The sequence below is a fragment of the Mastigoproctus giganteus genome, chromosome 1, assembly GCF_048544385.1.
Source record: "Mastigoproctus giganteus isolate SK-2022 chromosome 1, ASM4854438v1, whole genome shotgun sequence".
NCBI classification, from domain to species: domain Eukaryota; kingdom Metazoa; phylum Arthropoda; class Arachnida; order Uropygi; family Thelyphonidae; genus Mastigoproctus; species Mastigoproctus giganteus.
The window spans coordinates 5,595,835-5,622,862 of record NC_143575.1 but is presented as its reverse complement, the minus strand read 5'-3'; the positions used below and the strand labels follow the sequence as shown (position 1 = coordinate 5,622,862).

The window sequence follows — 27,028 nt, the reverse complement described above, 5'->3', positions numbered from 1 at the left end:
TGATCCCCTCGAATGGCTAAACAAGCCTGATATTATTGAGCCATGCGTGATATAAGGTATCTATAAGATTTTGTGGCAACAAATACAATTCTTCCAGTAGTGCAGACCTTAGTTCACTAAGTCACCGAGGAGTTGGCTGTTGGCATACAATGCAAAGCCCAAGGGCATTCTACTCATGTTTGATTGGGTTCAAGTCTGGTGATTGTGCTGCCAAAGGCAGTTTTTTTTTTTTTTTTTTTATGAGAACCCCAAACACGAGAGGTATTATAACCTATAGTACTTAGTACCGTGCTTGAGTTGGAGGTTGAGAGGACGAAAGAAGATATTTGTTGATATTGGACTTGAACTTCTGTAGATTGTAATTTTCAGGAAATACGTATGAAGGAAGGTTGTTCCAGAAAACGGCAGCTGAATGAATAAATGAGGAAGATGAAAAGTTGGTTCTGTGGGTTTGAAGTTGGACAGTAAATGGATGTTAGCTGGTGGCGGCACGTGTTCGGACTGTTTTGAAAGAGAGAGCAGGAATTATAGAAGCCAATTCAGAAGAACAGTGCCCATGGAAGTATCTGTAGAAGAGGCATGCAGCAGAAACAGTGCATCTATGAGAAAGTGAGTGGAGAGACTCTGTTAGAGATGAATCATTAATTAACCTAACTGCCCTCTTCTGAATGGAATCAAGAAGCCTGAGAGAGGTTTTGGGGGCACCACCCCAGATGTGGGAACAATATTCCATGGCAGGGCGGGTTTGCGATTTATACAGAGTGAGCAGCTGTTTGGAAGAAAAGTAACGCCGAGAGCGAAAGAGAAAACCAAGTTTTTTAGATGCAGAGGAAGCAATATTTGTAATGTGCTTTTGCCAAGAGAGATTAGAAGTCAGGGTAATCCCCAAAAGAGATATATCATTTTGCCTAGAAATCGGAGTGTCACTAAAGATAAGCATAGGAGCAGAAGAATCCTTTTTGCGAGATATAAGACAAGATTGAGTTTTAGAAGGGTTGAAATCAACTAAGTTGTCTTTGCCCCACTGGACAATTACCTGAAGATCGGCATTTAAGGAATTGGCAGCAGATTTTCGAGAACTTGAAGCTGATTGAGCTGGACAAGGTTTCTCAAAATGGAAAGTTGAATGCAATGTGCTATCATCGGCAAAACTATGGATAGGATTTCCAGTCAATGGAAGAAGGTCATTGATATACAAGAGGAAAAGAGTGGGGGAAAGAACTGAACCTTGGGGACACCGGCATTAGTGGAGAAGTTAGAAGACAGAGAGCCATCTACCATCACCCTCAGTGAGCGATCAGAGAGAAAACTGGATAACCAATTACTAAAAACAGTTGGCAAACCATAAGATGGAAGCTTGTTTAGAAGACCTTTATGCCAAACACGATCAAAAGCCTTTGAGATGTCAAGAGCAACTACTTGTGTTTCACCGAACCTTTCCATTGAATTAGTCCATAAATGGGTAACATTAGCCAGAATATCACCAGTGGATCGACACTGACGGAATCCATACTGGCGATCGTTGATCAGACGGAAGGTTTCTAGGTAGTTTAAGAGTTGGCGATTAATTGATTTCTCCATTACTTTAGAAAGAGTAGAAGTAATTGCAATGGGATGATAATTGGATGGGAGGGATTTGTTACCCTTTTTAAGAGCTGGCTGGATATGAGCAAATTTCCAAGCAGAAGGAAAAACACCTTTGAAATAAGAAAGTGAAAAAAGGCGGCAAAGAATAGGAGTAAGTTCAGGAGCACAGGTTTTGAGAACAAGTGGAGAAATACCATCCGGACCTGGAGCTTTCTTAGCATCAAGATTCATCAAAATCCTTCTGATATCCTTTTGACGGAAGACCACAGGAGGCATTGAATGGAGCGTGTTAGGAATGGTGGGAGGTGTTTTACCAAGATCATTAATACATGAGCTCGAAGAAAAATGGGATGCTAGCAGGTCAGCTTTATCCTTGGCTGAAGTGACAGCAGAACCATCTGGTTTGGACAGAGGTGGGAGCAGAGATGGGCAAAAGTTGCAGCCAATAGCTTTGGCAAGAGACCAGAATGCTCGGCTACCATTAGGGCAAGAAGCAAGTTTTCTACTCTTAGCCTGTTCAAACTCTAGTTTGGACTGATTAATAACTGCTTTACAATTGTTGCGAGCTTTGGTGTAGGCAGAAAATGAAACTGAAGAATTAGAAACAAGCCAATTACGATATGCAACGTTCTTCTCTTGGACAGCCTTAGCACATTTATTGGAAAACCAAGGTTTAGATAAAGGACGAGATTTTAAAGTGGAGTGTGGGATAAAGGATTCCATTCCTGCAAGAATAATTTCACTGACACGATCTGAGCAAACGTTGACATCAGAAGTTTTGAAACAGTAATCAGACCAAGGAAAAGAAGAAAAGAAGTCTCGCAGGTCATCCCATTTTGCATTCTTGTAATGCCAAACAATACGAGGTTGGGAATAGGCATGAGATAAAGGTTCCATTGGAGAAGAGACAATCACCAAGTTGTGATCTGAAGTGCCTAAAGGACCTCTCACTTCAACCTAAAGGACCTCTCACTTCAACCTTGTACTTAGAAGGGTTGTTTGTGAGAAAAAGATCAAGCGTATTGGCTGTATGATTAGGATTGTCCGGTATTCTTGTAGGTAAATGAACAATCTGTGCTAGGTCATTAGTAATTGCAAAAGCCTCAGCATCTCGACCTGCTGGGTCGGTGTGACTAGAAAACGGAAGCCAGCCGGAGTTGTGAACGTTAAAATCACCAAGGAAAATTACCTCACTGTTAGAAAAGTTGGACTGGAGAAAGTCAAGTTGCAAAGAGAGGAAGTCAAAGAGCTCCAAGTGATTAGTGGAGTTGGGAGAACGGTAGAGACAACAGATGAATTTTACACAATGAGGTAGAGAGATTTTAAGCCAGAGAAGATCAAAGAGAGGAGATTCCAAATTGCCAAGTCTCTGACAGGGAATATCAGAACGGACATATGCACAAGTACCACCTTTGAGGCGAAAGGAATCATACAGCAAATAATTTGGACATCTGAGATGAGCAGTAGTTGAATCAACTGATAACTGAGATTCAGTCAGAAAAAGTACATGGGGTTTGGAAGACTGCAAGTGGAAATGGACATCGTTGAGATTAGAATTGAGACCACGTATATTTGTGAAATGAATTAGGAAGTCCTTGGGAGGTTTAGATCTTTTCGCAGATAAGCTTGCTCTATTATTTTGACAATTCATGGTGTATTCAATAGTAAGAAAAAGTGGGTGGGACATGCTGTATGAAGTAATGAAATTTTTGGATATGGCGTACATGTGGTAAGAATATACCCAGATCCTTGACATAACGTGGCCTCGACAATGCTCCCCGCATACACACTACTCGGACTCCCTCCAGTCACTATCTGTTGTTGGATATCTTCAATTCCAAGATATTTCTCCACCACTTGGGCTCTATATGCAGTGGCATCTTGCATGAATAGATAATCAATATCAACCGCACCCCTAAAAAGTTGCACATATTGTTCGAAAATTTGTTCTTGGTACCTCTGCACAGTTATGGTACCCTTATCAAAAACATGAAGAGGGGATGCGGTCGTTGATTATTCTGCCCCATACAACACTGCCTCCACATAAGTGTTCCTTTCTCTGATGTTGGAGGGATGGTACTGCATTCTACGTTGTCTCCAGATGAAATAATGCCTAGAATCTGTTTGTAGGCTACAAGACTCATCAGAGAGAACTATACCCCATTTGTCAGGGCTCCAAATCACATGTTCATGGCCAGTTTCAATGAGCTCTGCAGTGATTTGGGGTTAATGGGATACAAACCACTGGCATCCTTGCATAGAGTTCACTTCAGCCCACTTAACACAGTCTGAATGGAAATGTTTTCACTGTGGCCACAGCAACCTCAAGAGACATTTGATGACAGGACTCTGTAGGATTCTGTCTTGCTGTTAGAGCCAGACAGCGTTAGAGCTATGTCAACCAGAACAGAACCAGTCTGTTCTGGTTGACATAGCCCTCGGACAACCTTGACCAGCTCTTCTTGTAATGGTTCATCTCCTGAAACAGCTTCCATAGTGTCAAGACGACACTGCATGACACATTAAGCCAACATGCTACTTGCGATTGCAGAGCTTCAAGTTGTCCAATGGCCTGCCATCTCAGAGAATCATTAAACAATGATGACTTGCCATCCTAAGTACTGGAGATGTGGCAATCCCACTGAGCATGCCAAAAATTGGCAAGAAGGAATGTGGTTGCAACCTGTGTTTTTATAGGCATGAATAATTTGAATAATGTGCAGCTCTGTAAGATGGTGGATCGATTTCTATTTGATACTCAGAATTTGCACGCAAGGATGTCTATTACATCAAATATTCACCTTCGGCAACACTGTTCACAATAAAATATTCATGAAAAACATTGTTCTAATTAATTAATTTTGTTGAGCAGTGTAGAAGATGCACAAGAATTGGAATTGGTGTACACAGTGTCGAGGAGACTATTTCATCAAAAGGGAGAACCATCTGAATAGTATGTAAAGATTTCATCATTTTCCAAATATCAGTTCATCTCCAGAACTTTTTGATCATACCTTATATGCTACTAATCTGTTTAATCACAATCAGAAATTAATTAAAATATTAATACATATTTCTTTCATTAATCAGATATCAAATTCTGTATACAGTATATCAATTATAACAAAGCAACTATTCCGCCAGGATTTTTTATTATTATTATCAATTTATTTCTCTGTTGAAGAGACACCCTGGGACAACCATTGGCTAGAAGGGTGAGAGTTACATTCTAAGGTGTGAAGCGGACCCATCAGCAAAAGGAGTCCATGGGAAGTTCACCCTGAAAGGTTGAATGCAGAATTTTGGAATACATGAGTAATTATGATTTTATAATAGAATATTTAAAATTTTGGCATCTTTTAACATCATAGAATATTTAAAATTTCAACATCTTAGGTGGCATCTAGAATACTGAGAATATATAGTTAAAAGGGATCAAAACTAAATGCAGTTTTTGAGCCGAGTGGCTGTGCACTACAGTTACAGAAGACGACAGGATACAGAAAAGCCTTGCAATCTATAGGCTTTTTCGTTACAGAGCTTTTCCGGTTCAATTCTTAGTTGATTGAAGAGTTCTATTGTATTTGCTGGAAAAAAGCGACTTAGGCTGTCCAGGTTTTTTAAGTTGTTTTGAAGAGGATGTCATTTCAGCAATCCTGGTGGCTTTTTAACGAGGTGAAACAAGCCGTCAATACTGGGAGCGTCTAGTCTTCCTGTTAGCACTTGGACTAATGTGAAAATGTTTCTTTCGTTAATTGTCTGTTTCCAGGGAGGACTGCTGAGATTGGAAAGCAGGATGGCTCTAGAGATAGTAAATGGGTGATTCGAGATCCTGTTCAGCCATCGCAAGAGCCAGTATTCAATACTTAGGAAAGCTTTCAGGTTGTTTGGTGAGGCAGAGGGCCAAATCTGTGAGTTATTTGGCTTTTAGGAGCATTAGCAACTAAGGCCATATTGCTCCGGGATATGCGGTGGTCATTCCCTGACCTTTCCGCATCCTCCGTATTTGGTAGACCAAATCTGTGAAGCATACAGTGGGATGGGAAGTATACATTTCAAGATATACTTTTTAACAAGATCTGGGTTTCTAATGCCAATTAACTCCTGCTTGGCAGCCCAGAGCGCTGCATATGTTTTAGCTTTGATATAATCAAAGTGCTTGGAGAATGTTAGTCCCTCATCCCATTTTAGGCCAAGGTCTATGTGCGATTTAACCTTTGGAACTTTGCATCTGCTTACCAGCATAGAGATATTGTTTCTGCTCTTTTTCTTTGTAATTGTCATCTGGGCAGATTTGCTTGGGTTTAAACGTAGTCCAATACAGTCGAGGTAATACTCCAGTTCTTTTATTGTGTTATTGGCTTGTTGATTTGTTTGCTTAACATGTAGATCTTTAGATTTGATAAAGAATTTCAGGTCATCAGCATATGTAATAAAGTTGTCTTTATGGGATGCAAAAAATGATTCCAGAGCTGCAGCAAATAACAGTGAGGAGAGAACGCCTCCCTGTGGCACTCCCTGCGAAATGGAGTGATGGGCAATAAAATCGTCATTACAGATTATGAGGTGTCTTTCCTTCAGAATGTTACATAAAATCTTCAGGAGATTGCCTTGTATTTTGGAGTTGAAAGATAAAATTTGTTCCAGAGCCGTTATCGAGATATTGTCAAAAGCTGCGGATACGTCTAGGAGGAAGATAATATTGAGCTGTTCCTTACTGTTGAGAGCTTTCTGCATCTGGAAAAAGGTCTCAAGAAGATTTGTGATGGTTGATCTTCCAGATAAGAGGGAGTATAGGTGCAGAGGGCAATGCCCGAAGCAGTGTTGGGTGAGCTGAAAGAAGGGTCTTTTCAAAAATTTCCAAGATGGTGTAACTTATGGCTATGAGTCTATAGTCCTTGGCATTTTTGGTTTCTTTATTTTGGGAATGGGCCTGACTATGTAGCTGTTCCATATACATATCCTCCATATCTTTTTGAATGATTTGATTGAAAGTGTGATGCAACACCTCAATAATGTAAGGGCTGCTGATTTTTGCCACGAAAAGAGGGAAGTTATCAGGACCAACAGCTGCTTTATTAGGAAGTTCATTTATGGCTTTCATGAGGTTTTCTTTGGTAATTGTGATGGTTGTTAGAGGTGTCATTCCTAGTAAGTTTGAAACAGATTCTTCTTTTTCTACGATTCGGTGAAGGAGGTCAGTTATTCTCTTCCTGTTTTCTTTGGTTGCTAATTGGTTGGGTGTGGGAGGTTGTAAAAATGTCTTCTTGGACCATTCGGTAAAGACCTCGGCAGTCACGAGACCCTTTTTTCTGTTATCACCAACGATCCTTTTTCCTTGTTTGAGCTTTGATAGTACAGCTGCGTAATGGGCTTGTCTTTTCACCTTTATAAAGTGAGCACTCTCTTTTTTGTACAGAATGTAGTCATTAGGATGTCTTGTCGTCAGCCACTTCCTGTAAAGTTTTTGCTTTTTACGAAAGACATTTTATCTGTGGATTAAACCAGTTTATGGATTTTCCAGTTATCCTTATGACCTTCGATGCTCCTTCATAGGTAATTTTTGTGAGCGTTAGGGCCAGTGGCTGGAGAGCTTCGTCTGCCAGCTTCGTGCTTAGTTCTTGCCATTTGTATTCTCGAGGTTCTTTGAGAATGATGTTTGGCTTGATGTATTTCAAAGAAAAAGTCGTTCTGTGCATGGCGTTAAAATTTTCGCCGTCCTTCTGATTGGTTCCAGCAACATTGGGTGTGGTCTCTACGGATATGGGATTGTGGTCTGACTTAAAGCGAAACAAGTTGTTTGCTAATCTAATGCTGAGTGTATTGTAATAGACAACATCTTACCATTGATTCCCTCTAGTTGCTGGAGTAACCAGCTGTTTCAGATTTAGTTGTGCAAGAACAGTCAAGATTTCTTTTTGTGTCGGTATGTTTTGGAATTGGCATGTTAACATCTCCTAACAGGATCGTATCTACAGCTGGATTGAGGTTAACGGTAAGCCATGCAAGGAGTTCATTTCTTGAATCTCTGATGTGCTCAGGAGGTAGGTATATAAGACAGATTTGTAATTTTATTTTCCCATTGAAAAAGGTAACACAGGTGGCTTCAAAATTATCTGATTTGGAGAGGTGTTCCTTTGTAGATTGATATTCATCTTTATACAGGATCATGGTTCCTCCACCCGTTTTTCAGTTCTTCCAGTGCCAACACATTTGTATCCAAGTGGATTAGCAAGAATGTTTAGTTGTCTGTTACTGCGTAACCACATTTCAACAAGGCAAATGTAGTCAAAGTCAGCCATCATCATGCATGTTTGTAGCATGGGAAGCTTGTTGGAAATGCTTCAAACGTTCTGGAAAAAACACCGCAGGCTGCCAATCCCCTGTCTCAGAGAATGGGGAGAAGAATTTGGTTGATACTGTGACGTTTCAGAAGGGCTATTTGATCTTGATTTTATCATCCACCTATCCCTGTATGGTTCGACCAGTGACCCTGCCGGCCAGTCCTGAAAATTCAGTAGCAACAAAGACTGTCCCATTAGGCACATGACAACAAATGAGGTGTAAGCAGGATGCCTCGTTTTTAATTGTTTAACTCATACTGTTAATCCAAACTCAGTTTTACATGTCTTTGATGCTACTGGGCTGCGTTGCAGGGCCTAATCTGGAGATAAAGATCTTCTCTCATATAGGAACGGCTGTAATATTATATTTGGCCAGCCTATTCAATTCTCGGTTGGATGTGTTACGAACGTCAGTACTGCAACCCTTGCGATTAGAAAAGCAAGGTGCTGTACACTGCCAGACATTATTACCAGTAATGTGGGTACCATTCAAGGTGTTGCCACTTGTTTCTGGCAAAGGTGAATGCGAAATACTATTGGAACTGGAGTCCTGCAGTCTGTAGGATACTTCTGCTATCCTGTTTTTCTCTTTTAAGTTTTCGCTGATGATTTGCTCAGCAGTCATTGAAATGAAAGCAGATTGAGGAGGATATGATGATGGGGCATGAGGAATCTCCGGACAAGAGAGGGATGGAGCCTCTGAGGCAGCAGAGCTCTGACAGTTGTCTGCTCCATCTTCCTGTATATTCGGAGTGGCACTTCCACTTGCCAAACAGCTGGACTGACAACTGGCTTTGTTATGAGTGGTGGGCATGTAGTTGACCTCATGATGCAGAGAGCAATTGACTGCTATGCTAATCTTCACATCTGGTTGATCACTGGAGGACTGAAGGGAAAAAGGGTCCAGAACCTTGCGGAAAGAGGGGGGGGTTTCTGTTACTTCAGACAAAATTTGCTCTGTAGTTTGAATATCTTCAACCGCGTTTATCAGAGCAGTTGATTCTTTCAAGCTGTCTTGTTTTTTTGCACATGAAAGGCAAATAAAATTTTGTTTCTTTGCTTTGCTAAGCTTTTTAATATTCAAGGAGGTGCAGCAGCCTCCAAAAAACTGGTCACAAATAATACATTTAATTGTAAGAATCTCAGCTTTTAGCCATACGCTACATATTTTTTCAATGGACGTGCTGCTAGCTTCAGCCATTGTCACTATGAGGGAGAAGGAAATACAATGCTCACCCTTAGTTAACTCTTTTGGAGGTGGGTTGTAAACAGCAACAGATGCTGATTATTGCATTATTTACAGAAGTTCTTTCTATTGCCCTGGGCTATCCTTGACCTTGTATGAGAATTATCTTAACAGTGGTGGTTCAAGAGCTATATGCAACGAGCCAAAGCAATATTGGATACTAAAATATATCTAATATAGACAAGCAATATTAGATACTAAAAATGTAAAAAGATGCTTCACCTGAAAGAGCGAAATGAAAATTGGAAAGAGCTCCCTTCTGGCAATCCAAGAGTATAACGTGTTGTTGTGTTACTCATACTTAAACATAAAAACTGAAGGACTTAACAAGCAAATTCTTGCACCGCCACCGCATGTGACTGTAACCTTGTCGGTCGATTTAGTGGCATGGAAACAAAACTCTGTGTCAATATAACTTAATTTTAATTTATTCTGGATTAAATAAACAGCTTACAGATCACTAATATCACTGTTCTATTCTAAAGGTTTTGCAATTATGCAAAATGATTGAATAAAAAATCATGGATTTTAAAACCAAGTCATTTTTTTACAAAAATTTTATATACAGGTAACCCTTGTATAAATTGGTTATTAGGTTCCTGTAAAATGTTGTGTTCTGCGAAATCGTGTTACTCGGGACTAGGAAAAAGTACAAAAATGGGGGTTACATTGCAAAACTAACAAAAATATACTATTCTAGATTTTGCGTATCTTCTGCTCTCTTTAAAGAAAATTAGTAATCTGGGTTTGTTTGCTTTTGCTTGATAAATCTTTGTGAATTTATGGAACTAAGCATTTTTGAAGCTCCCTTTTGAACTTTGGGCTCCTTTCATTCAAGAATCTGCATTCAAAAAATAAGATTAACTGCTTAGCTAACTTTATGCCTTCCTTTATGCTTTTTAGTGTAAAATTTGGAAGTTTAGAATTTTCATCTGCAATATCATCATCTGAATTGATTTGCTTTTACCTCCAATGCCATTTGCACCAAATCCACTATGCCGGCTTCTTTTCCTACCAGTATTTGTACCATTCTTGAACTGCCTTCAGTAATCACATCTTTTTTTATTTTTTTAGGAGCATGCAACTAAGGCGATGTTAATCCGCATATATTGTCTATAAATTGTGTCCTGAGGTCATTTTTTTGTTTTGCTGGACAAAAAAAATCAGAGCTTCCAGGAGGAAAAAACCATGCTACCCTCGCCTGAGCAACTTAACCACATTGTGAAAAAGACACATAAAAATTCCTCCCTTCATCGACAGGATTTGAACTCTCGTCTTTTCCAGCCAGTGTGGGGAGGAGGGCAATTCTATGAACTGTGCTACCCACGAGAGCTTCAGTAGTCATACCATCAAAACCTTCCCCTCCTACCGATGTAGCAAGTTCTACTATCACACCGATTTCGTTTTCTGCCAGTTCAACCATATTTCCTGAATGAACTGACTCTGGCCATACATTTTCCCACATGCATTTAACGTTGACGGTTTTACTTCAATCAATAAAGTTATGATTCTGATGCAGTCCACAATTGAGAAATGTTTCCATGCCTCCATTACTTCAATAGATTCAGAATAAATTTTTTCCAAAATCCATTGTAACGATTTACTGTTGGAATGAGTTTTAAAGGTGGATATAATGCCTTGATCTAACGGCTGAATGAAAGAAGTTGTATTAACCCAGTACAACTGTGACAGTAGGAACATAACTTCAACATTTGGATGACTTAAATCTTTTGGATGGCCTGGTGTACTATTTAATAATAATAAAACTTTAAAATCTAGATTTTTCCACAAGTTCAACAAGTACAAGTTCAATAGCACAGAATGCAACATGGGAATTCTCCGACAAAATAAAATACACGGATTTCTCAAATAATTTTTTTTTGACTAGCGAATCAACAGCAGAGATTCAAAAAGAGTGGAAACGTTGAAAAATGACATCCAACATAATAGCAGGGTTTACCCCACACAAAACCTCAAAAGTACCGTTATGCGAGATTTACCAAAATTCTATAACCGTGTTATATAAGCACTGTGTTGCGTGAGGATTTCTGCAATTTATCAATCATGTTAGGGCGAAACAGCATTGTAGAATTAACGTGTTATATGGGGGTTGCCTGTATATATAAACACATCATTATGCGTTTATATATACAGGCAACACAAGAAGTGTAAACTTTGACAGTAAAGTAACATAAAAGGCTACTCTGTTAGTCATTCTTACCTCAGTAGGAGGAGCATCCATGAAATCGAAAGATAGCAAATCATTAATTCCCATAGCCTTCAACTGAAGTACAGTGGATGCCAAATTTGTTCTCTGGATCTCAGGAACTGGAGTTGTTAGCATTTCATCTCTATATGCTCTTTCTGTATACAAACGATAGCACTTTCCTGGCCCGGTCCGACCAGCACGACCTGCTCTTTGTTTAGCCTGTGCCTATAATATAATTAAAATGAATGCAATTATTAGAATAGTTGATACATTATACCTGCTTTCGGTAGTTTATAATTTCCCGATTCAAAGTTTTAAAGCTCCACTTGCAGAGTTAATCCATCAACCGTACCAATAAATTATACACTGGTGTGCAAAACTTAAGGACCAACACTATTTCTAAAGGTTACAACCACAAAATCAAATGAAACAGCCTGTGGCGATTTGCATAACTGTGGCCATTCAGTAGAAAGCTGGTGCACATGCAAAAATTTGAATTGTGATGAGAGAGCTCACATAAACAGATAAAAGCAGCAGTTCAGCAGTTATGAGCAAATTACCGAATGGTGAGCACAATTGTTATGGACATTCGATTGGTTTCATAGAGTGCTATAGACAAAGAAATAGCCAGTAGCCAACATCTGGATGACTTTACCTGGGGTTGAATAATTGGGAAGCTCAAAGTGTGAGGAGTATGGCTGCAGAGTTCGGTATCACCCATAGCATTGTCTCATGTGCGTGGTTGGCCTTCAGAACGACAGGTACAGCTGTTCGAAGGACCAGTAGTGGTCATCCATGAAAAACAATGCCCAATGATGACCGCTATATACTCCTACAGGCCAAGATGGACCAACACCAGACAGCGGGATCCATTGCAAACCAGCTGCACAGGATGCAGGATACCATGATTTACTGTGGCCAGGCGACTCCACAAAGGTGGACTGTTTGCCTGATGGCCCTTTAACACCTGCCAATTGGAGACACTGTTTACAGTGGTGCATCAAACACAAGGACTGGACAGCAGCACAATGGGGTAAGGTATTCTTTACTGATGAGAGTAGATTCGGTCTCAGCAGCGATTCTGGATGTCAGCTAATCTGGCGAGAGGCTGGCAGCACAATGGGGTAAGGTACTCTTTACTGATGAGAGTAGATTCAGCCTCAGCAGCGATTCTGGATGTCAGCTGATCTGGCGAGAGGCTGGAATGGTATCACCCTGCAAACATCACTGAAAGGGATCTATATGGCTGTCGAGGTTTTCTCATCTGGGGAGGCATTATCTTGTATCTTGGATGGATGTACACAACTCCAGATACTGGAAGGCGGTACTGTAACCGGTACACGCTACTGTACTGAGGTAATCCTTCCCCATGTGGGTCTGTTCTGAGGTGCCATTGGCCCCGAGTTCGTGTTTATGGACAATAACGCCACATCCCATTGCAATACAGCTGTTGATATGCTTTTGGAAAGTGAGGACATTGTTCGTATGGATTGGCTGGCCCATTCCTCCAATCTAAATCCCATCGAACACATATGGGACGCTCTGGGGAGACGCCTAGCTGCACGTTCATACCCCACCAGAAAATGTTCACCAGCTGAAGATGGCACTGACAGAGGAATGATGTTACCGCAAGAACTGTCCATACTTAGAACAACATTGTTCTAAGTATGGACAGGCAGTTCAAAGCCTGCATCGACATCAGGAGTGGCCACATCTCCCACTGAGGACCACCTCTTCCCTTTGTTCCATCTTTGGCAGTGATGCATCTGTATCATGGCAGCCAGTGCTATGTTGCCTTTTTGAATAAAGTCCCTCTGTACCGTTTTGTTTCTGTTGTTGTATCGGTGTTGTTTCCTTCATCATTTCTGTACCTCACGAGTTCCTTTGGTATGCTTTTCCCATATCCAGGCCACTCCTATGAGAAGCTACAGGTGAAAACTTGACTGGTCCTTAAATTTGCACACCAGTGTAGAAATGAATTCCAAATTTCAGATGAATCAATACTACAGTTTTTTTTAACAGCAGTATGATTCAGAGATTCAATTGACACATTGATTCATTTACACATGGCTGTTTACATCTAAACACAGTAAACAGCTGTATTTAGGTGATCACACTTTATCATATTCTATTTATTCTGTTTTCTGATGGATTCATCTGTTGATCCCTCACTTTACTATTCTTTCCTAACCCAGACCAATTCCCATACTTATCTCAACTTATACCCTTTCCAATTTCTCCTTTTTTTTTTTTTTCTGTCAGCTCGGGCTAGTCCCAACTGATGTGAGCAAGACGTTAGTATATCCTGGCCACCTCCTCATGGCAGGGATGGGGGGCAAGATGCAGCTACCTGGTGTTTCTGCTTCTTATCTGCTAAGAGCCAGGTGCCGGTCGCTACACAACACTCCAACCATATCTCCTACTGAGAACTACCTCTACCCTTTGTTCCATCTTTGGCAGTGATGCATCTGTATCGTGGCAGCCAGTGCTATGTACCGTTTTTGTTTTCTTCATTTCTGTACCTCACGAGGTTCCTTTGGTATGCCTTTCCCATATCCAGGCCACTCCTATGAGAAGCTACAGGTGAAAACCTGACTGGTCCTTAAGTTTTGCACACCAGTTTATTTTATAAAATGTTAGACATAAATAAAACAATGTCTGTCAAAAAAAAAAAAAAAAGGATGGGAGGAGTGACAGTAAAGATATGGCTCTCAGAACACTTACCTTATTTTTATGAAGGCAAAAGTTTTGAGAATATTATGAGAAGAGTTATGGGAATATTGAACTTTAGATATAGTACACTGGTCTTGACCAGACCAAACCTATTGGGAATTCTCTAGAAGGCACCTGGATCAGCTAGAGTTAATCTCACTGTCTCTACTCTGCAAGATAGCAACTGGAGGGAATCTAAGTGGTGTGTATATGCAGGGCATTGTCGATGCCATGTTATGTCAAGGAGCTGGGTATATTCTTGCTGTGTACACATTCAAAAATTTCATTATTTCATACAACATGCCCCCCACCCGAATTCTTTATCTACTGATACTAATAAACTTATCTGTAAAAACGTGTAAACCTCACAAAGATGACATCATTCATTTCACAAATATATGTGGTCTCAGTTCCAATTTCAACAATGTCCATTTCCACTTGCTATCCAACCACCATAAGAGTCCTGTCGATCATTCTGCAACCATGGAAATGAAATAGTTCATTTCAGTTTGGATAAGTGTAGGTTTGCAAATGCAAGCAGCTAGTACTTCTGTGAAGTTCTGTTTCTACCATCAGTGTGCATTTACAGCAACCCTGCATTGCAAGTGCTCACAATAACAAAACAAAAATGAACTCTTTCATGTCCACGTAGGCAGAATGACTGACAGGGTTCTTCTCAAAGTGGTCAAACAATATATAGTCTGCCAAGTCTCACTTTTTCTGGCGGAATCTCAGTTATTGGAGTTGCCTCAACCTGCTCATCTCAGTTGTCTTAATTATTTGCTGACAATTCCTTTCACTTAAAAGGTGGTAATTGTGCATGTCTCTACTTTGTTATTCTCTGTCAGAAACTTAGTAATTTGGAATCTGCCCCTTTCAGTCTTCTTTGGCTTAAAATCTCTCTAATCCACTTTATCAAATTCATCTGCTGTGTCTATTGTCCTTCCAACTTCACTAATCATTTGGAAATCTTAGACTTCCTCAAGTCCAAGATTTCCTACCAGTGAAGTAATTTTCCTTGGTGATTTTAACGTTTGCAACTCGAACTGGCTGCAATTTTCTAATCATACAGCCCCAACTGGAAGAGATGCTGAGATTTTTGCAATTACTATCTATGTCACACAGGTTGTTTGTTTACCTAACAGAATACAAGACAATCATAATCACACACCCAATGCACTTGATCTTTTTCTCACAAACAACGCTTCAAAGTACAGAGTCAAGGTGAATGGTCCTCTAAACACCATACGTTACAATTTGGTGATGGTCTCTTCCACTGGAGACTTTCTCTCATGGCCATTCTCAGCCCCGTGTTTTTTGGCATTAAAAGAATGTGAAATGGAATGATCTGCAAGATTTCTATTATTTTTTTCCTTGGTTGAATTACTGTTTTAAATCCTCTGATCTCAATGTTTGCTCAGATTGTTTCAGTGAAATTATTCTTGTAGGGACAAAATCCTTTATTCGCCACACACCTTAAAATCTTATCTATTATCTAAATCTTAGTTTCCCAATAGAAGTGTCAGGCTGTTCTGCAAATCACAATTGCCTCTCATCCAAATCTCACAAGAATTGTAAAGCAGTTTTTAATAAATCCAAACTAGATTTTGAACATGATAAGAGAAAAAAACTTGCTTTTCATCCAAATGGCAGTCGAGAATTCAGGTCTCTTATAAAAGCTATTGGCCACAACTTTTGCTCATCTATACTCCCATGTCAGTTTAAACCTGGTGGTTATAATGTCTCCTCAGGCAAAGAAAAAGCCAACTTACTGGCATTCTACTTTTCTAACTCTTGTATTGATGATCTTGGTAAACCATGTCCTACTATTCTGGTACACTTCATTCAATGCCTCCTGTGGTCTTCTGTCAAAAGGATGTCAGAAGGATTTTGACGAATCTCGATGCTAAGAAAGCTCGAGGTCCTGATGGTATTTCTCCCCTTGTACTCAAAACCTGTGCTCCTGAAATTATTCCTCTTCTGTGTTGCCTATTTATACTTTTCTATTCCAATGATGTTTTTCCTTCTGCTTGAAAATTTGTTCATATCCAGCCAGTTCCTAAAAAGGGTGACAAATCCCTCCCATCCAATTATTGTTATTGCAATTGCAATTACTTCTACTCTTTCTGAAGTAATGGAGAAATTCAATGAGTGCCAATGGCTAAACTATCTAGAAACCTTCTATATGATCAATGATTGACAAAATGGATCCCATCAGTATTGATCCACTGGTGATATACTAGTGAATGTTATCCATCTGGATGGCCAGTGCTCAAAACAGAAGGAACTGGAAAGTTGCTGGAGAGGCCTTCATCCTGCAGTGGATTGAAAATGGCTGATGATGATGATGATGATGTTATCCATCTATGAACAGATCGAATGGAACTGTTTTATAAAACGCAAGCAGTTTGTCTTGATATTTTTAAGGATTTTGATCATGTTTGGCAAAGCCTTCTAAATAAGCTTCCATTTTGTGGACTGCCAACTATTTTTTGTAACTAGGTACAGAGTTTTCTCTCTGACTGCTCACTGCAGTGAGGCTGACCATTCTGTCTTAACTTCTCCACTAATGCGAGTGTACCCCAAGGTTCAGTTCTTTCCCCCACTCTTTTCCTCATATATTAATGACCTTCCACTGACTGGAAATCTTATCTACAGCTTTGTGGATGATAGCACACTACATTCTACTTTCCACTCTGAAGCAACCCTGCGCTGCACAAACAGCTTAAATTCTCTGAATATCCACTACCAATGTTGATCTCCATGTAATTCTTTAGTAGGGTAAGGTAAACTTATTTAATTTTAATCTCTCTAAAACTCAGTGCTGTTTTATACATCGCAAAAAGGATTCTTCTGTTTCTGTGCTTATCTTCGACAGCACTTGGATTTCTAGGCAAGATCACACATCTCTATCAGGATTACTTTCTAATTCTCTCTCTCTCTCTTGGTATAAGCATATCACAAATACAAAAACAGCTTTACAACTTTGAAAGTGTATATAAATTTATTTAGAGGATAAATTTATATAAATTTATTTAGAAGACGTACACAATATTTTTAAATGTCAGAATGTAGCAAAACACTTCAAGTTTTAGCTCAGATAGTTATAGTTCAATGTGACTTCCATTTGTAATGCAGAGTACGTTCCACATGTTACTATGTATTTTAAGTTCTAATACCTAGCTCCTATAATAGCTAAAAAAAAAAAAAAAAAAAAACCTGAGAAGTTCAGATTAGTATGAGGCAGCTCAGGCCATGGGGCAGTGGTGCATTTTTCCACTAAGTTGTGTATAAAGTAAAGGTTGGTTTGTTTGTTTTCTGGATGAAAATGCTTGAGGAAAATCATGGAATCAGGGTGAGTTGATTAGCATTAGCATTAGTAGAGGCATTTGATGCAAGAAAGCAAGCTTATGCAGCATGAGCCAAAAAAAAAAAAAAAAAAAAAAACCACTTCCACTTCACCCCTCTGTTCGTTCAAAATACCTGTCCAGCTGAGCCTTAAACTTATTTAGGCTATCAACCTCCACTACAAGGGATGGAAGTCTGTTCCACCAACCAACCAACCACCCGCTGGCTAAAGGCAAATTTCAGCACGTCTATCCTACATCTGTCTTTCCTCAATTTGAATTTATGTCCTCTCAGGTGATTATTCTGAGCTAGAGGAAGAATCCCATCAGCATTGAGCATGCTCAAACCATTCAAAGCTTTATACACCTCTATCAGATCACCTCGCTGGTGCCTAGTCTCCAGACACTGTAATTTGCAAAACTTAAGCCTTTCTTCGTAAGAGCACCCCTTTGTTCCATTCACTAATCTTGTTGCCCTTCTCTGTACTCGTTCCAGCAGCTCTACATCCTTCTTGAAATGAGGCCTCCAGACCTGTATACAATACTCTAGGTGTGGCCTGACCATTGCCTTATACAAGGGAATAATCACCTCCTTATCCCTGCTGGAAAAATTCCTGTATATCATTGACAATACTCCATGAGCTACTCTTGCAGCCCGTCTGCACTGCTCAGAGAACTTCATATCTGCCTGCACAACCACCCCCAAGTCCCTTTCATTCTCTACCACTGTCAGTGTAGTACCACAGAGTTGATACGTTGCTCTGGGGTTGCTGTTTCCCATGTGTAGTACTTTACATTTGTCAATGTTAAACTTCATTTGCCACTGCTCAGCCCATCTGCTCAACCTTTCCAGATCCTGTTGCAGCAGCATAGTGTCAGTAGTGTCCTTGACAACCCTGCCAACCTTTGTATCGTCTGCAAACTTGGACATTAAGCTTGATATACCATCATCAATATCATTTATAAATACAGAAAACAATAATGGACCCAACACTGAGCCCTGAGGGACTCCACTAATAACATTAGTCCACGATGAGCAGTGTCCATTGATTACCACTCTCTGTCTTCTCCCCCTCAACCACCCCTTTATCCATAGCAGCAATTTGCCTCCAATGTCACACTGCTCCAATTTGTGTAGCAGTCTTCCATGTGCAACAGTATCAAAAGCCTTTCTAAGATCCAAGTATATAATATCAAAGCTATTCCCTGCATCCAGTTCTTTTGTGACTGCATCATAATATCCAATCAAATTGGTCAGGCAAGACTTCCCCTTAACAAAACCATGCTGTGTCCGAGCTATAACTGAAGTCTTGTCTAAAATTAAGACCTGAATGATCTCATTTCCTGTGTTCTTTAAGTCAACTCAAAATGTAAGGATAGAAGGTGGAAGGGGGGGGGGAATCAAAGAAAACTGTACATCACCTGAAAAACTATCATATAAGTTCTAGCATCACTGGATGGACTTGGACAATAATCTTTACAAACAGATAAGGAACAGCAAAACTACTCAACCATCAATGGCATAAAATACAGTAATACAAAGCAATTAAAGCTTTCAGACTAGGAAAAAAAAAAAGTGAATGAGCTCAAAAATGGTTTTATTTTTATTCAAAGTAATCATCACCTGATCAAATGCACTTGTTACTTCTAAAAAGTTTTTATTTCCTCAAAATCTCTTTCCTCTGGGGGCATTTTCACCTAGGGAAAGAGGACGAAATTTGCTGGTGCTAGATTGGGAGAATAGAATGGACGGCTGATCTATACGATGCCATGCAACAGAAACATTTCATGTTTCTGTTGCAGATTTTCCAGTTTAAAGTAAAATGTGATATTTGTTGCTCCACTGTAAAATCATGACCCTGAACATTAATACTACTAATGAAACTGGCTGTTACTTGCAGCCTGTCAGCCTACTGGATAATCTGTACTACAACATACCACTTCCATTTATTTTCAAACTCATCAAACATGACCATAACAGCACCAATCTGGGAAATTTATTGCCAAATCATTCCATGCAAGATGCATAAATGTCCTGGTTTTCCAAAATTTTAAACATATTGCTTTACCCAGCAATTTTTATCATTTCCATTTTCAGGACTATATTTTCAATCTTAATCCAGACCTCCCAAATATGAATTTATAAAAGACAATCACAATTCTACTTCTGGAAAATCACTTATGCACATATGTTTACCAATGGCTGATTCCAAGAAAATAACAATGAGAGTTGGGTATATATTTCCCTGTCTTCTCTTCTATCTATAAGCAGTCTTAGTGGTGCAGATTTTAAGTGCACTCACTGCACCATCCTGCACTGCATCCGCCTGTATTCTGTGGTGAGAAAATCTGTCTTGCAATCTCCACTGATATTGCCAAAGGATGCAATGTTATTTTCATTTCAATGTTATTCTTAAGAAATAAATTCTTAATTTATTTCTTAAGATTACTTCTTTAGAAGATGTAACATATAAAAAGTTATCAATACATTCAAACTCTTAACAAGTAATCAATCAAGTATTCAAAATTTTAAAAGTATGAAAGGCATTTTTTCTCGTGAAAGAAAAGTCACTGAAATTTATTGTTAAGTTATTTTAGAATCACCATCAAATAAAGTATCGTTCTATATTATTATAATATGCATGCTTGGCATAATCAATAAGCAATTACTAAAAATTGAATGTTCCAAAAGGCTAAACCCTTCAATGAATTCAAATTTATGGAATGCTTTTAAAAAGTATGCAAGTTTGGTGCACCAAATTATTTATTATCTAGTCAAGTTTTCTTTGCTTAAAAACTTCATTTTAGAAGAAATGAAACAGGAATGATAATGGTTCTGGAGATCTTGTGATAGTCATTGCCCAAAGAAGTTGTATTTAAAAATCAATACTGGGAAATGAAAAATGATCTGGCTTTTTGGTTTGCATAATGAAAATGGTAAAAGAATATTTTCAGATATGCAAATTTATTGTCCAGGAATACAGTTTTAACACAGCACAATAATTACAGTAAGTGTTCAGAAGAGTACTTCATTCTGTTAATATTCACTGTTCAGCTGGATGAAACTGAATGGATGCAAAACCATTAATGCCATTACTTTTTTGTAAATTTAACTTAAATTTAACTTTTAAAGGTTTTTATTGTTCAAAATATGATTTTGAACAATAAAAGTTCAAAAAAGTTCACGCCCAAGTTCAATAAAATATAACTAAGTAAATCCTTATGCTCCTGATTTGTTTTATTGCAATACTCCTTAATTATTCCTCTAACATATTTATATTAATGTAATTATTCCATGATATATTATACCATATTTTCTCTTTTAAATATTTCTGCGTCACTTTTAGAGCACATATTACCTAAACGTAAAGTTCTTGTTACAGTTTTTTTTTAAATGTCTTGAATTAAAACTCATTTTTTCTAAGTTTTTGCTGTACATCTTGGTGTGGGAACCAGGTATTTGGTTTCCACACTCAGATACCATGCCCTATACACATGTATTTATATATAAAATATTTGAATAATAATTACTGCATTATTTCCTGTGATTACAGGTACCAGGAGGTAATGGTTCAAGTGAAAAATAATGGAACAATAAAACTTCCCAATAGCATAATTAAACATCCAGAGTGTATACTTGTGGCAGAACATGCAGGAAAAGATATAGGCCACGGATGGCCTTCTATTTAGTGTAAACACAAAGTTCAGCATTACCTGAGAGATTGGAGTAACAACAAGGGAATCCATTCCTGTCTTTGAGTTGTAGACCTTCTGCTTAACAAATCCTGGATCTACCACATAATATATGCCATCAATTGTTAAAGATGTTTCAGCAATATTTGTTGCAATGACAACCTGATAAGATGAATTATAAGGTTATACTCATTACATTAATAATGCAGCACAAAAATGAATATTAATCTCTTGACTACAATATTACTAATTTATATACCGTTTATTCTTAGATTTTTAAAATATAAGTAAATAGTTCCCTGTTAAACAATAAGCATAGTGGCTAAAATATTACAAACCTTGCTTCCATACAAGACTGAATGACCTTGTGTGCTAATAATAACCTGCATACATCAGAGCATGACTACAGTGAATGTGGAGGTAAGGTATAATGATTCAACTTATATTCTGGGGAGGGGGAATCTGGCATGTCAGAGAATGGCAGTTGTCCTTAAAGTGTCGATCATTCTGAGAAAAAGAAGTGGCATAACAGGGATACACAGTCTTCCATACTACTAATACAGTTGGCATTTTGTCTACTATGCAAAACAAACAGCAAATCCAACTAACCCATGCTTTAGAATATTTTCTACACCATTAATCCCACAAGTTGCATTTTCACAACATTGAATATGACAAGAGACTTATGAAAAGGTTCAGTGAAACATAAAAATTTCTTGTGTAACTGAAAGGAAGCGATCAGATGCAACAGTAGGCAATTTCTAGTGTCTACTAGAAATTTTCTATATGGATATGCCCTGTTTGTTAGTTTTCCAGACGTCATACACCTTTGAGGTGAATTAAGCTCCACATTCCAAAAAACTGCTAATAAAATAATAATATGATCAAATAAAAATTACTGGACACAGGTCAATAATTTTTATTTGATCATATCTTTCTTTGCCACATCGAAATGTATGCACCTGCAAACCATAGATCTCTACCATTAAGCAGTGTCTCAGTGCATAACTATGATATTTGGCACTCTCCATCATGTTGCATATGATGATGGAATGTTGCCATAGGTCCTCAAAATAAGAGGAGGTTATACTGCAATTACATCATCAATTAGGTCCTTGAGGTTGTCAGAGACAAGCTCTCAGATATGCCAGACAAGCTGTACTTGCTGCATGGAAGTCTAAAACGCTGATGGAATTGATATTCGGAATTGACACTCAAGTCAAGTGGACTCACCTTTCTTATATCTCACAAAAAGGATTCTCCTGCTGCTATGCTTATCTTTGGTGACACTTCGATTTCTAGGCAAGTTGTATTTCTAGGCAAGTTGTATTTCTTTTGGGGATTACCCTAACTTCTAATCTCTCTTGACACAAGCACATTACAAATATTGCTTCCTCTGCATCTAAAATACTTCGTTTTGTCTTTCGCTCTTGGAATTACTTTTCTTCCAAAGCTGTTCACTCTGTACAAATCGCAAATCTGCCCTACCATGGAATATTGTTCCCATATCTGGGGCGGTGTCCTCAAAACCTCTGTCAGGCTTCTAGATTCCATTCAGAAGAGGACAGTTAGATTAATTAATGACTCCTCTCTAACAGAGTCTCTCCACTCGCTTTCTCATAGACGCACTGTTTCTGCTGCATGCCTTTTCAGCTGATACTTCCATGGTCACTGTTCTTCTGAATTGGCTTCTATATTTCCCACTGTCTCTTTCAAAACAGTCTGAACATGTGCCACCCTCAGCCAAAATCCATTTACTGTCCAACTTCAAACTCACAGAACCAACTTTTCATCTTCCTCATTTATTCATTCAACTGACGTTTTCTGAAACAGCATTCCTTCATACGTATTTCCCGAAAATTAGTCTACAGAAATTCAAGTCTAATGTCAACAAATATCTTCTTTCCTCTTCTCAACCTCCAACCCAAGCACGATACTAAGTACTATAGGTTCTAATACCTCTTGTGTTTGGGTTTTTATATATAAAAAAAATTATTTTTGACATTCCAGTTTGTAAAAACTTGCTTAAAAATTCAACCTAGGATTCAGATATGTTTCCCCATAATTTTATTGTTTAGTCAAGGGACAGTAATTAGCTTTGATTCTGCACTGATTGCACTGACGTATCTGTACATGAAATACAGTGTCAAAACATTGTGACCATCTATCCAAAAGAGGGTATGCCTTCGCTTGTCGGCAATACCACTGCCATACAGTGAGGCATGCACTCTATAAGGCTTCTGAACATTGTAGGCAGTATATCACACCATGTTGCAAGGATTGCATCCTGTAGATATGCAGCAGTCCATGATGAAGTATCCAAATAACAGATCTCGCAAGTCACATAATTGCATAGATGTTCTATGGGAATCATATCCAGAATTCAGTGGCTAAAGTAGCACCCAAAAGTAACTTTCATATTTGGCAATACCAGCAACATTGCAGGGTACAATGCCATCTAGGAAGACAGTCACTAGGAAGGGGTTTACCCGATCAGCCACAAAGGATAAGTTGTTTTTAGCATTCAGAGTGTGGTCTAAAGCTATGAGGCTCGAGGCGATTCCTAGGATAACCCCTATACCAAAGCACTGTAGCCAGAAAGGACAGGTGGCAGCAAGACATCAGAATGATTCCTCTCCACAATTTCTCATACACCTCCACTACTGTCCACATGGCATAGCAGGAAATGTGATTCATCAGAAAAGGCAACTTTTTTTAGTCATAAATGGTCCAATGATGCTGTTCAGAGATGCAAACTTTGGGTGTCCTTGGCATGGCACCTAAAGTAAGTGATATCACCTAAAGGCAGTAAGCATGGGTACCTTTACTACGTTCACTGTGACCATCAACGAGGAGTGGGAACCTGCCACTGGTCCGGTGACTGCTACTCTGTCCATTATTCCTCTTGTAAAACCTTGATTACAGCATGTTGTAAAAATACCACAAGATCTGCAGTTTCTGTAATACTGTCACCCTTTAACTAGTACCTGACATTCATCCCTTTTTTGAAGTTCGTCAGGTCATGTCCCTTGCCCATGTTGATCAAGTACTCTGTATGGACTGTATGCCAATATGGGTGCCACCCATGTGGGGAGGAAAAGCCGAATGCCAAAACACAATGGCAGTTATGTTTTGACTAGACAGTGTAGTCTAGTCAAATACAATCAATAAAATGAATAAAGTTAGTACTTTCAATAAAATGAATAAAGTGTAAAGTGTGTTATAATTGTTTTCATTAACTTCAAAATACAGTCGGACCTCTCTTTAACAAACTTTCATAAAAAAGCAAATTTTTCTATGTAGCAAACTTTTTTGATTTCCCCTTGGACATTACATTAAAAATAGTTTCCATATAACAAAAAAAATTTCCATATAACGAACTGGCTTCGAGAGACCTGGATATACATTGTTCGCACTTCTGGAATTTAGGCAGTAAAGCTGATACTGTAAAAAGCACGAATTAACAGCTAAAAGGATTTTCCTTTAATATCTTTAGCTTTTAGCTATGAGGGTGGTTCAATAATGTATCGTCCTCACCTATTTCTACATATCGCAGAGTCATGATATTTCGTGTGTGTGTGTGTGTGTGTGTGTGTGGCATCATACATATCTCTGTACTAAAGGTGTAAAATTTCAGTATGTCTTAATTTTTTTCCCCTCTTACAGAGCTGAACGTGTGATGAAGTAGCATCATGGACAAAGTTGAAGACAGAGCTGTAATCCGGTATCTGTTCTTGAAGGAGAAATCTCCTAAAGAAATCCATGAGGAGATGACTGCTATATATAAGGATGAAGCCCCATCCTATGGCATTGTGAAGCACTGGCATAGACAGTTTATGTGTGGTCGGACATTGGTAGAATCTGAGCCTATTCCAGGTCGTCCCCATTCAGCCATTGATGACAATGCGATCAGAAAAGTGGAGTTGCTAATCATGGAAGACTGCCGGATATCTGTGTGTGAATTGTCACAGGAGGAGAAGATTAGTGTGGGCTCTGTTGAAACAACTGCATTTATGGAAATTGAGTGCAAGACGGATTCCCCGATTATTGACTGGTTTCCAGAAAGCTGATCAACAACAAAAATCACAAGAGTTGTTGAGCCCTGTGTCAAAAAAGTGAGGAAGACTTTTTCTCTCGAAAGTTGGATACACCATTTTGACCCTGAAAGTAAAAAGCAGTCCACGGAATGGCGACATCATGGTTTTCTACCCCACAAGAGGGCAAGGGTCAAAGCGTCAGCAAGAAAGATCTTGCTGACAGTGTTTTGGGATGAGAAAGGCGTAATAATGACTGATTACCTGCCGAAAAGTAGAATAATTAAAGGTGCCTATTATGACAACTTCCTCACAAAATTACGGGAGAAAATCAAAACATGTAAGCATGGCAAGCTGTGCAAAAGGCGTGAGAATGCTTCAAAACAATTCCCCAGTTCACACTTCTGAAATTGCACAACACAAGCGGCCACTTGTCGATATGAAATACTGCCCGATCCAGCCTACTCAGCTGATCTTGCACCATCGGACTTCTTGTTTCCTTCCCTCAAATCATTTCTATGGCGGACCCACTTCCCTAATGACGAGACACATTCATTTCTGTAACAGAGTCATGGTTCAAAGACCAACCTCACCACTTCTATAGAAACGGTATACGTAGCCTTATTCATTGATGGGAAAAATGTGTAAATCTGCACAGTGGCTATGCAGAGACAGAGTAAAACTTGCCCCAAAATCAACAGGCTAGGACCTCTGCAGTTAGGTCAGGACAATTCTTTATTGAGCCACCCTCGCACTAATTCCACAAATTAAGAGTTAAAACATTCTATAATTTAGTGGTACCAGTAAAATCCTGCAGGAGGAAACTGGCCAAACAAGAAAAATGGCAAAAAAGAAGAACTAAAACCTATACACTACTGTACCGAGAAGTCTCACTGGTAAACTACTATCTATGTGTCCACAGCCATTGGCAAAGATTAAGGTATATTCCCGACGCGGACATTGGCTCTGGTCAACCTGTTTTCTACCGTAAGCATCCTATTAGAAAATTAGGAGAGAGTGATTTTCCTTTATTGAGGACATTCATCTGTTGTTTCGAAGAAATGAGTCATCTACACTTTCACTAAATTTCACCTGTCTCTGATTACATGGTAGGTACAAGTGGTCCCAAATCAGTTTTGTTTTAGGCTGCCATGCAAGTAAGCTTACAGGTCTAAGAGGAAATCCTTGAGTGTAGTGTGAAAAAGTGGGAGTGCTTAATAGTGTAGCTAGGGGCATAAAAAAAAAAAAAAAAAAAAAAGAAAGAAAGAAATTGCTTTAAAATTTGGTATTTCTGCCAGTACTGTGTTTACTATTCTAAATAACTGTGTTTCGATTTTCAAACTGTTTGAGGAAATGGGACCCAGAAGGAAGCGTGCGAAATTATGCCATTGTGAAGATGTAGATGAAGCAGTTTTTAAGTGGATGAAGTTGATTCTAGACCAAAGCGTGCCGATATCAGGGCCATTAATAAAAGAAAAGGCTATGCAATATGCATCTTTTCTGTGGCATAAAACATTCCAAGCCAGTTCTGGTTGACTGGACAAATTTAAAGAGTGCCATAGCTTACTCGAAAAAGTTATTTCTGATGAAAGTGGAGTTGCAATCAAAGAAGACTTCAACATTGATGAAACACGTCCATTTTTAAATGGTTGCTGTACAAGAAACTGACTTTTAAAGGTTATAAATGTTTAGGGGGTAAAAATAGTAAGGACAGAATTCCACTCCAATAGTAAGGAGAGAATTTCATTACCAGTCATATTGGTGCAAATATGTGCAAAAATAGGAAGAGCTTAGAATGCCGAAAGTTAAGACAGAAAATATGCACTTTAGTCAAAGCTTAAATAAAACTGGCACTC

The 27,028-nt window shown here is 38.9% G+C and overlaps 1 protein-coding gene across 2 annotated transcripts in view; it reads right to left on the bottom strand.

Moving 5' to 3' along the window:
• Positions 1–27,028, bottom strand: part of pea (ATP-dependent RNA helicase pea) — a 358,942-nt gene that overhangs the window by 52,424 nt on the left and 279,490 nt on the right. For both annotated transcript variants that reach the window (XM_090371271.1, XM_090371265.1), the window contains exons 20-21: positions 21,160–21,300; positions 11,399–11,611 (exon numbers count right to left, since the gene is read on the bottom strand). In XM_090371271.1, coding sequence (XP_090227397.1) covers positions 11,399–11,611; positions 21,160–21,300 — 354 coding nt within the window. The remainder of the gene's footprint in view (positions 1–11,398; positions 11,612–21,159; positions 21,301–27,028) is intronic.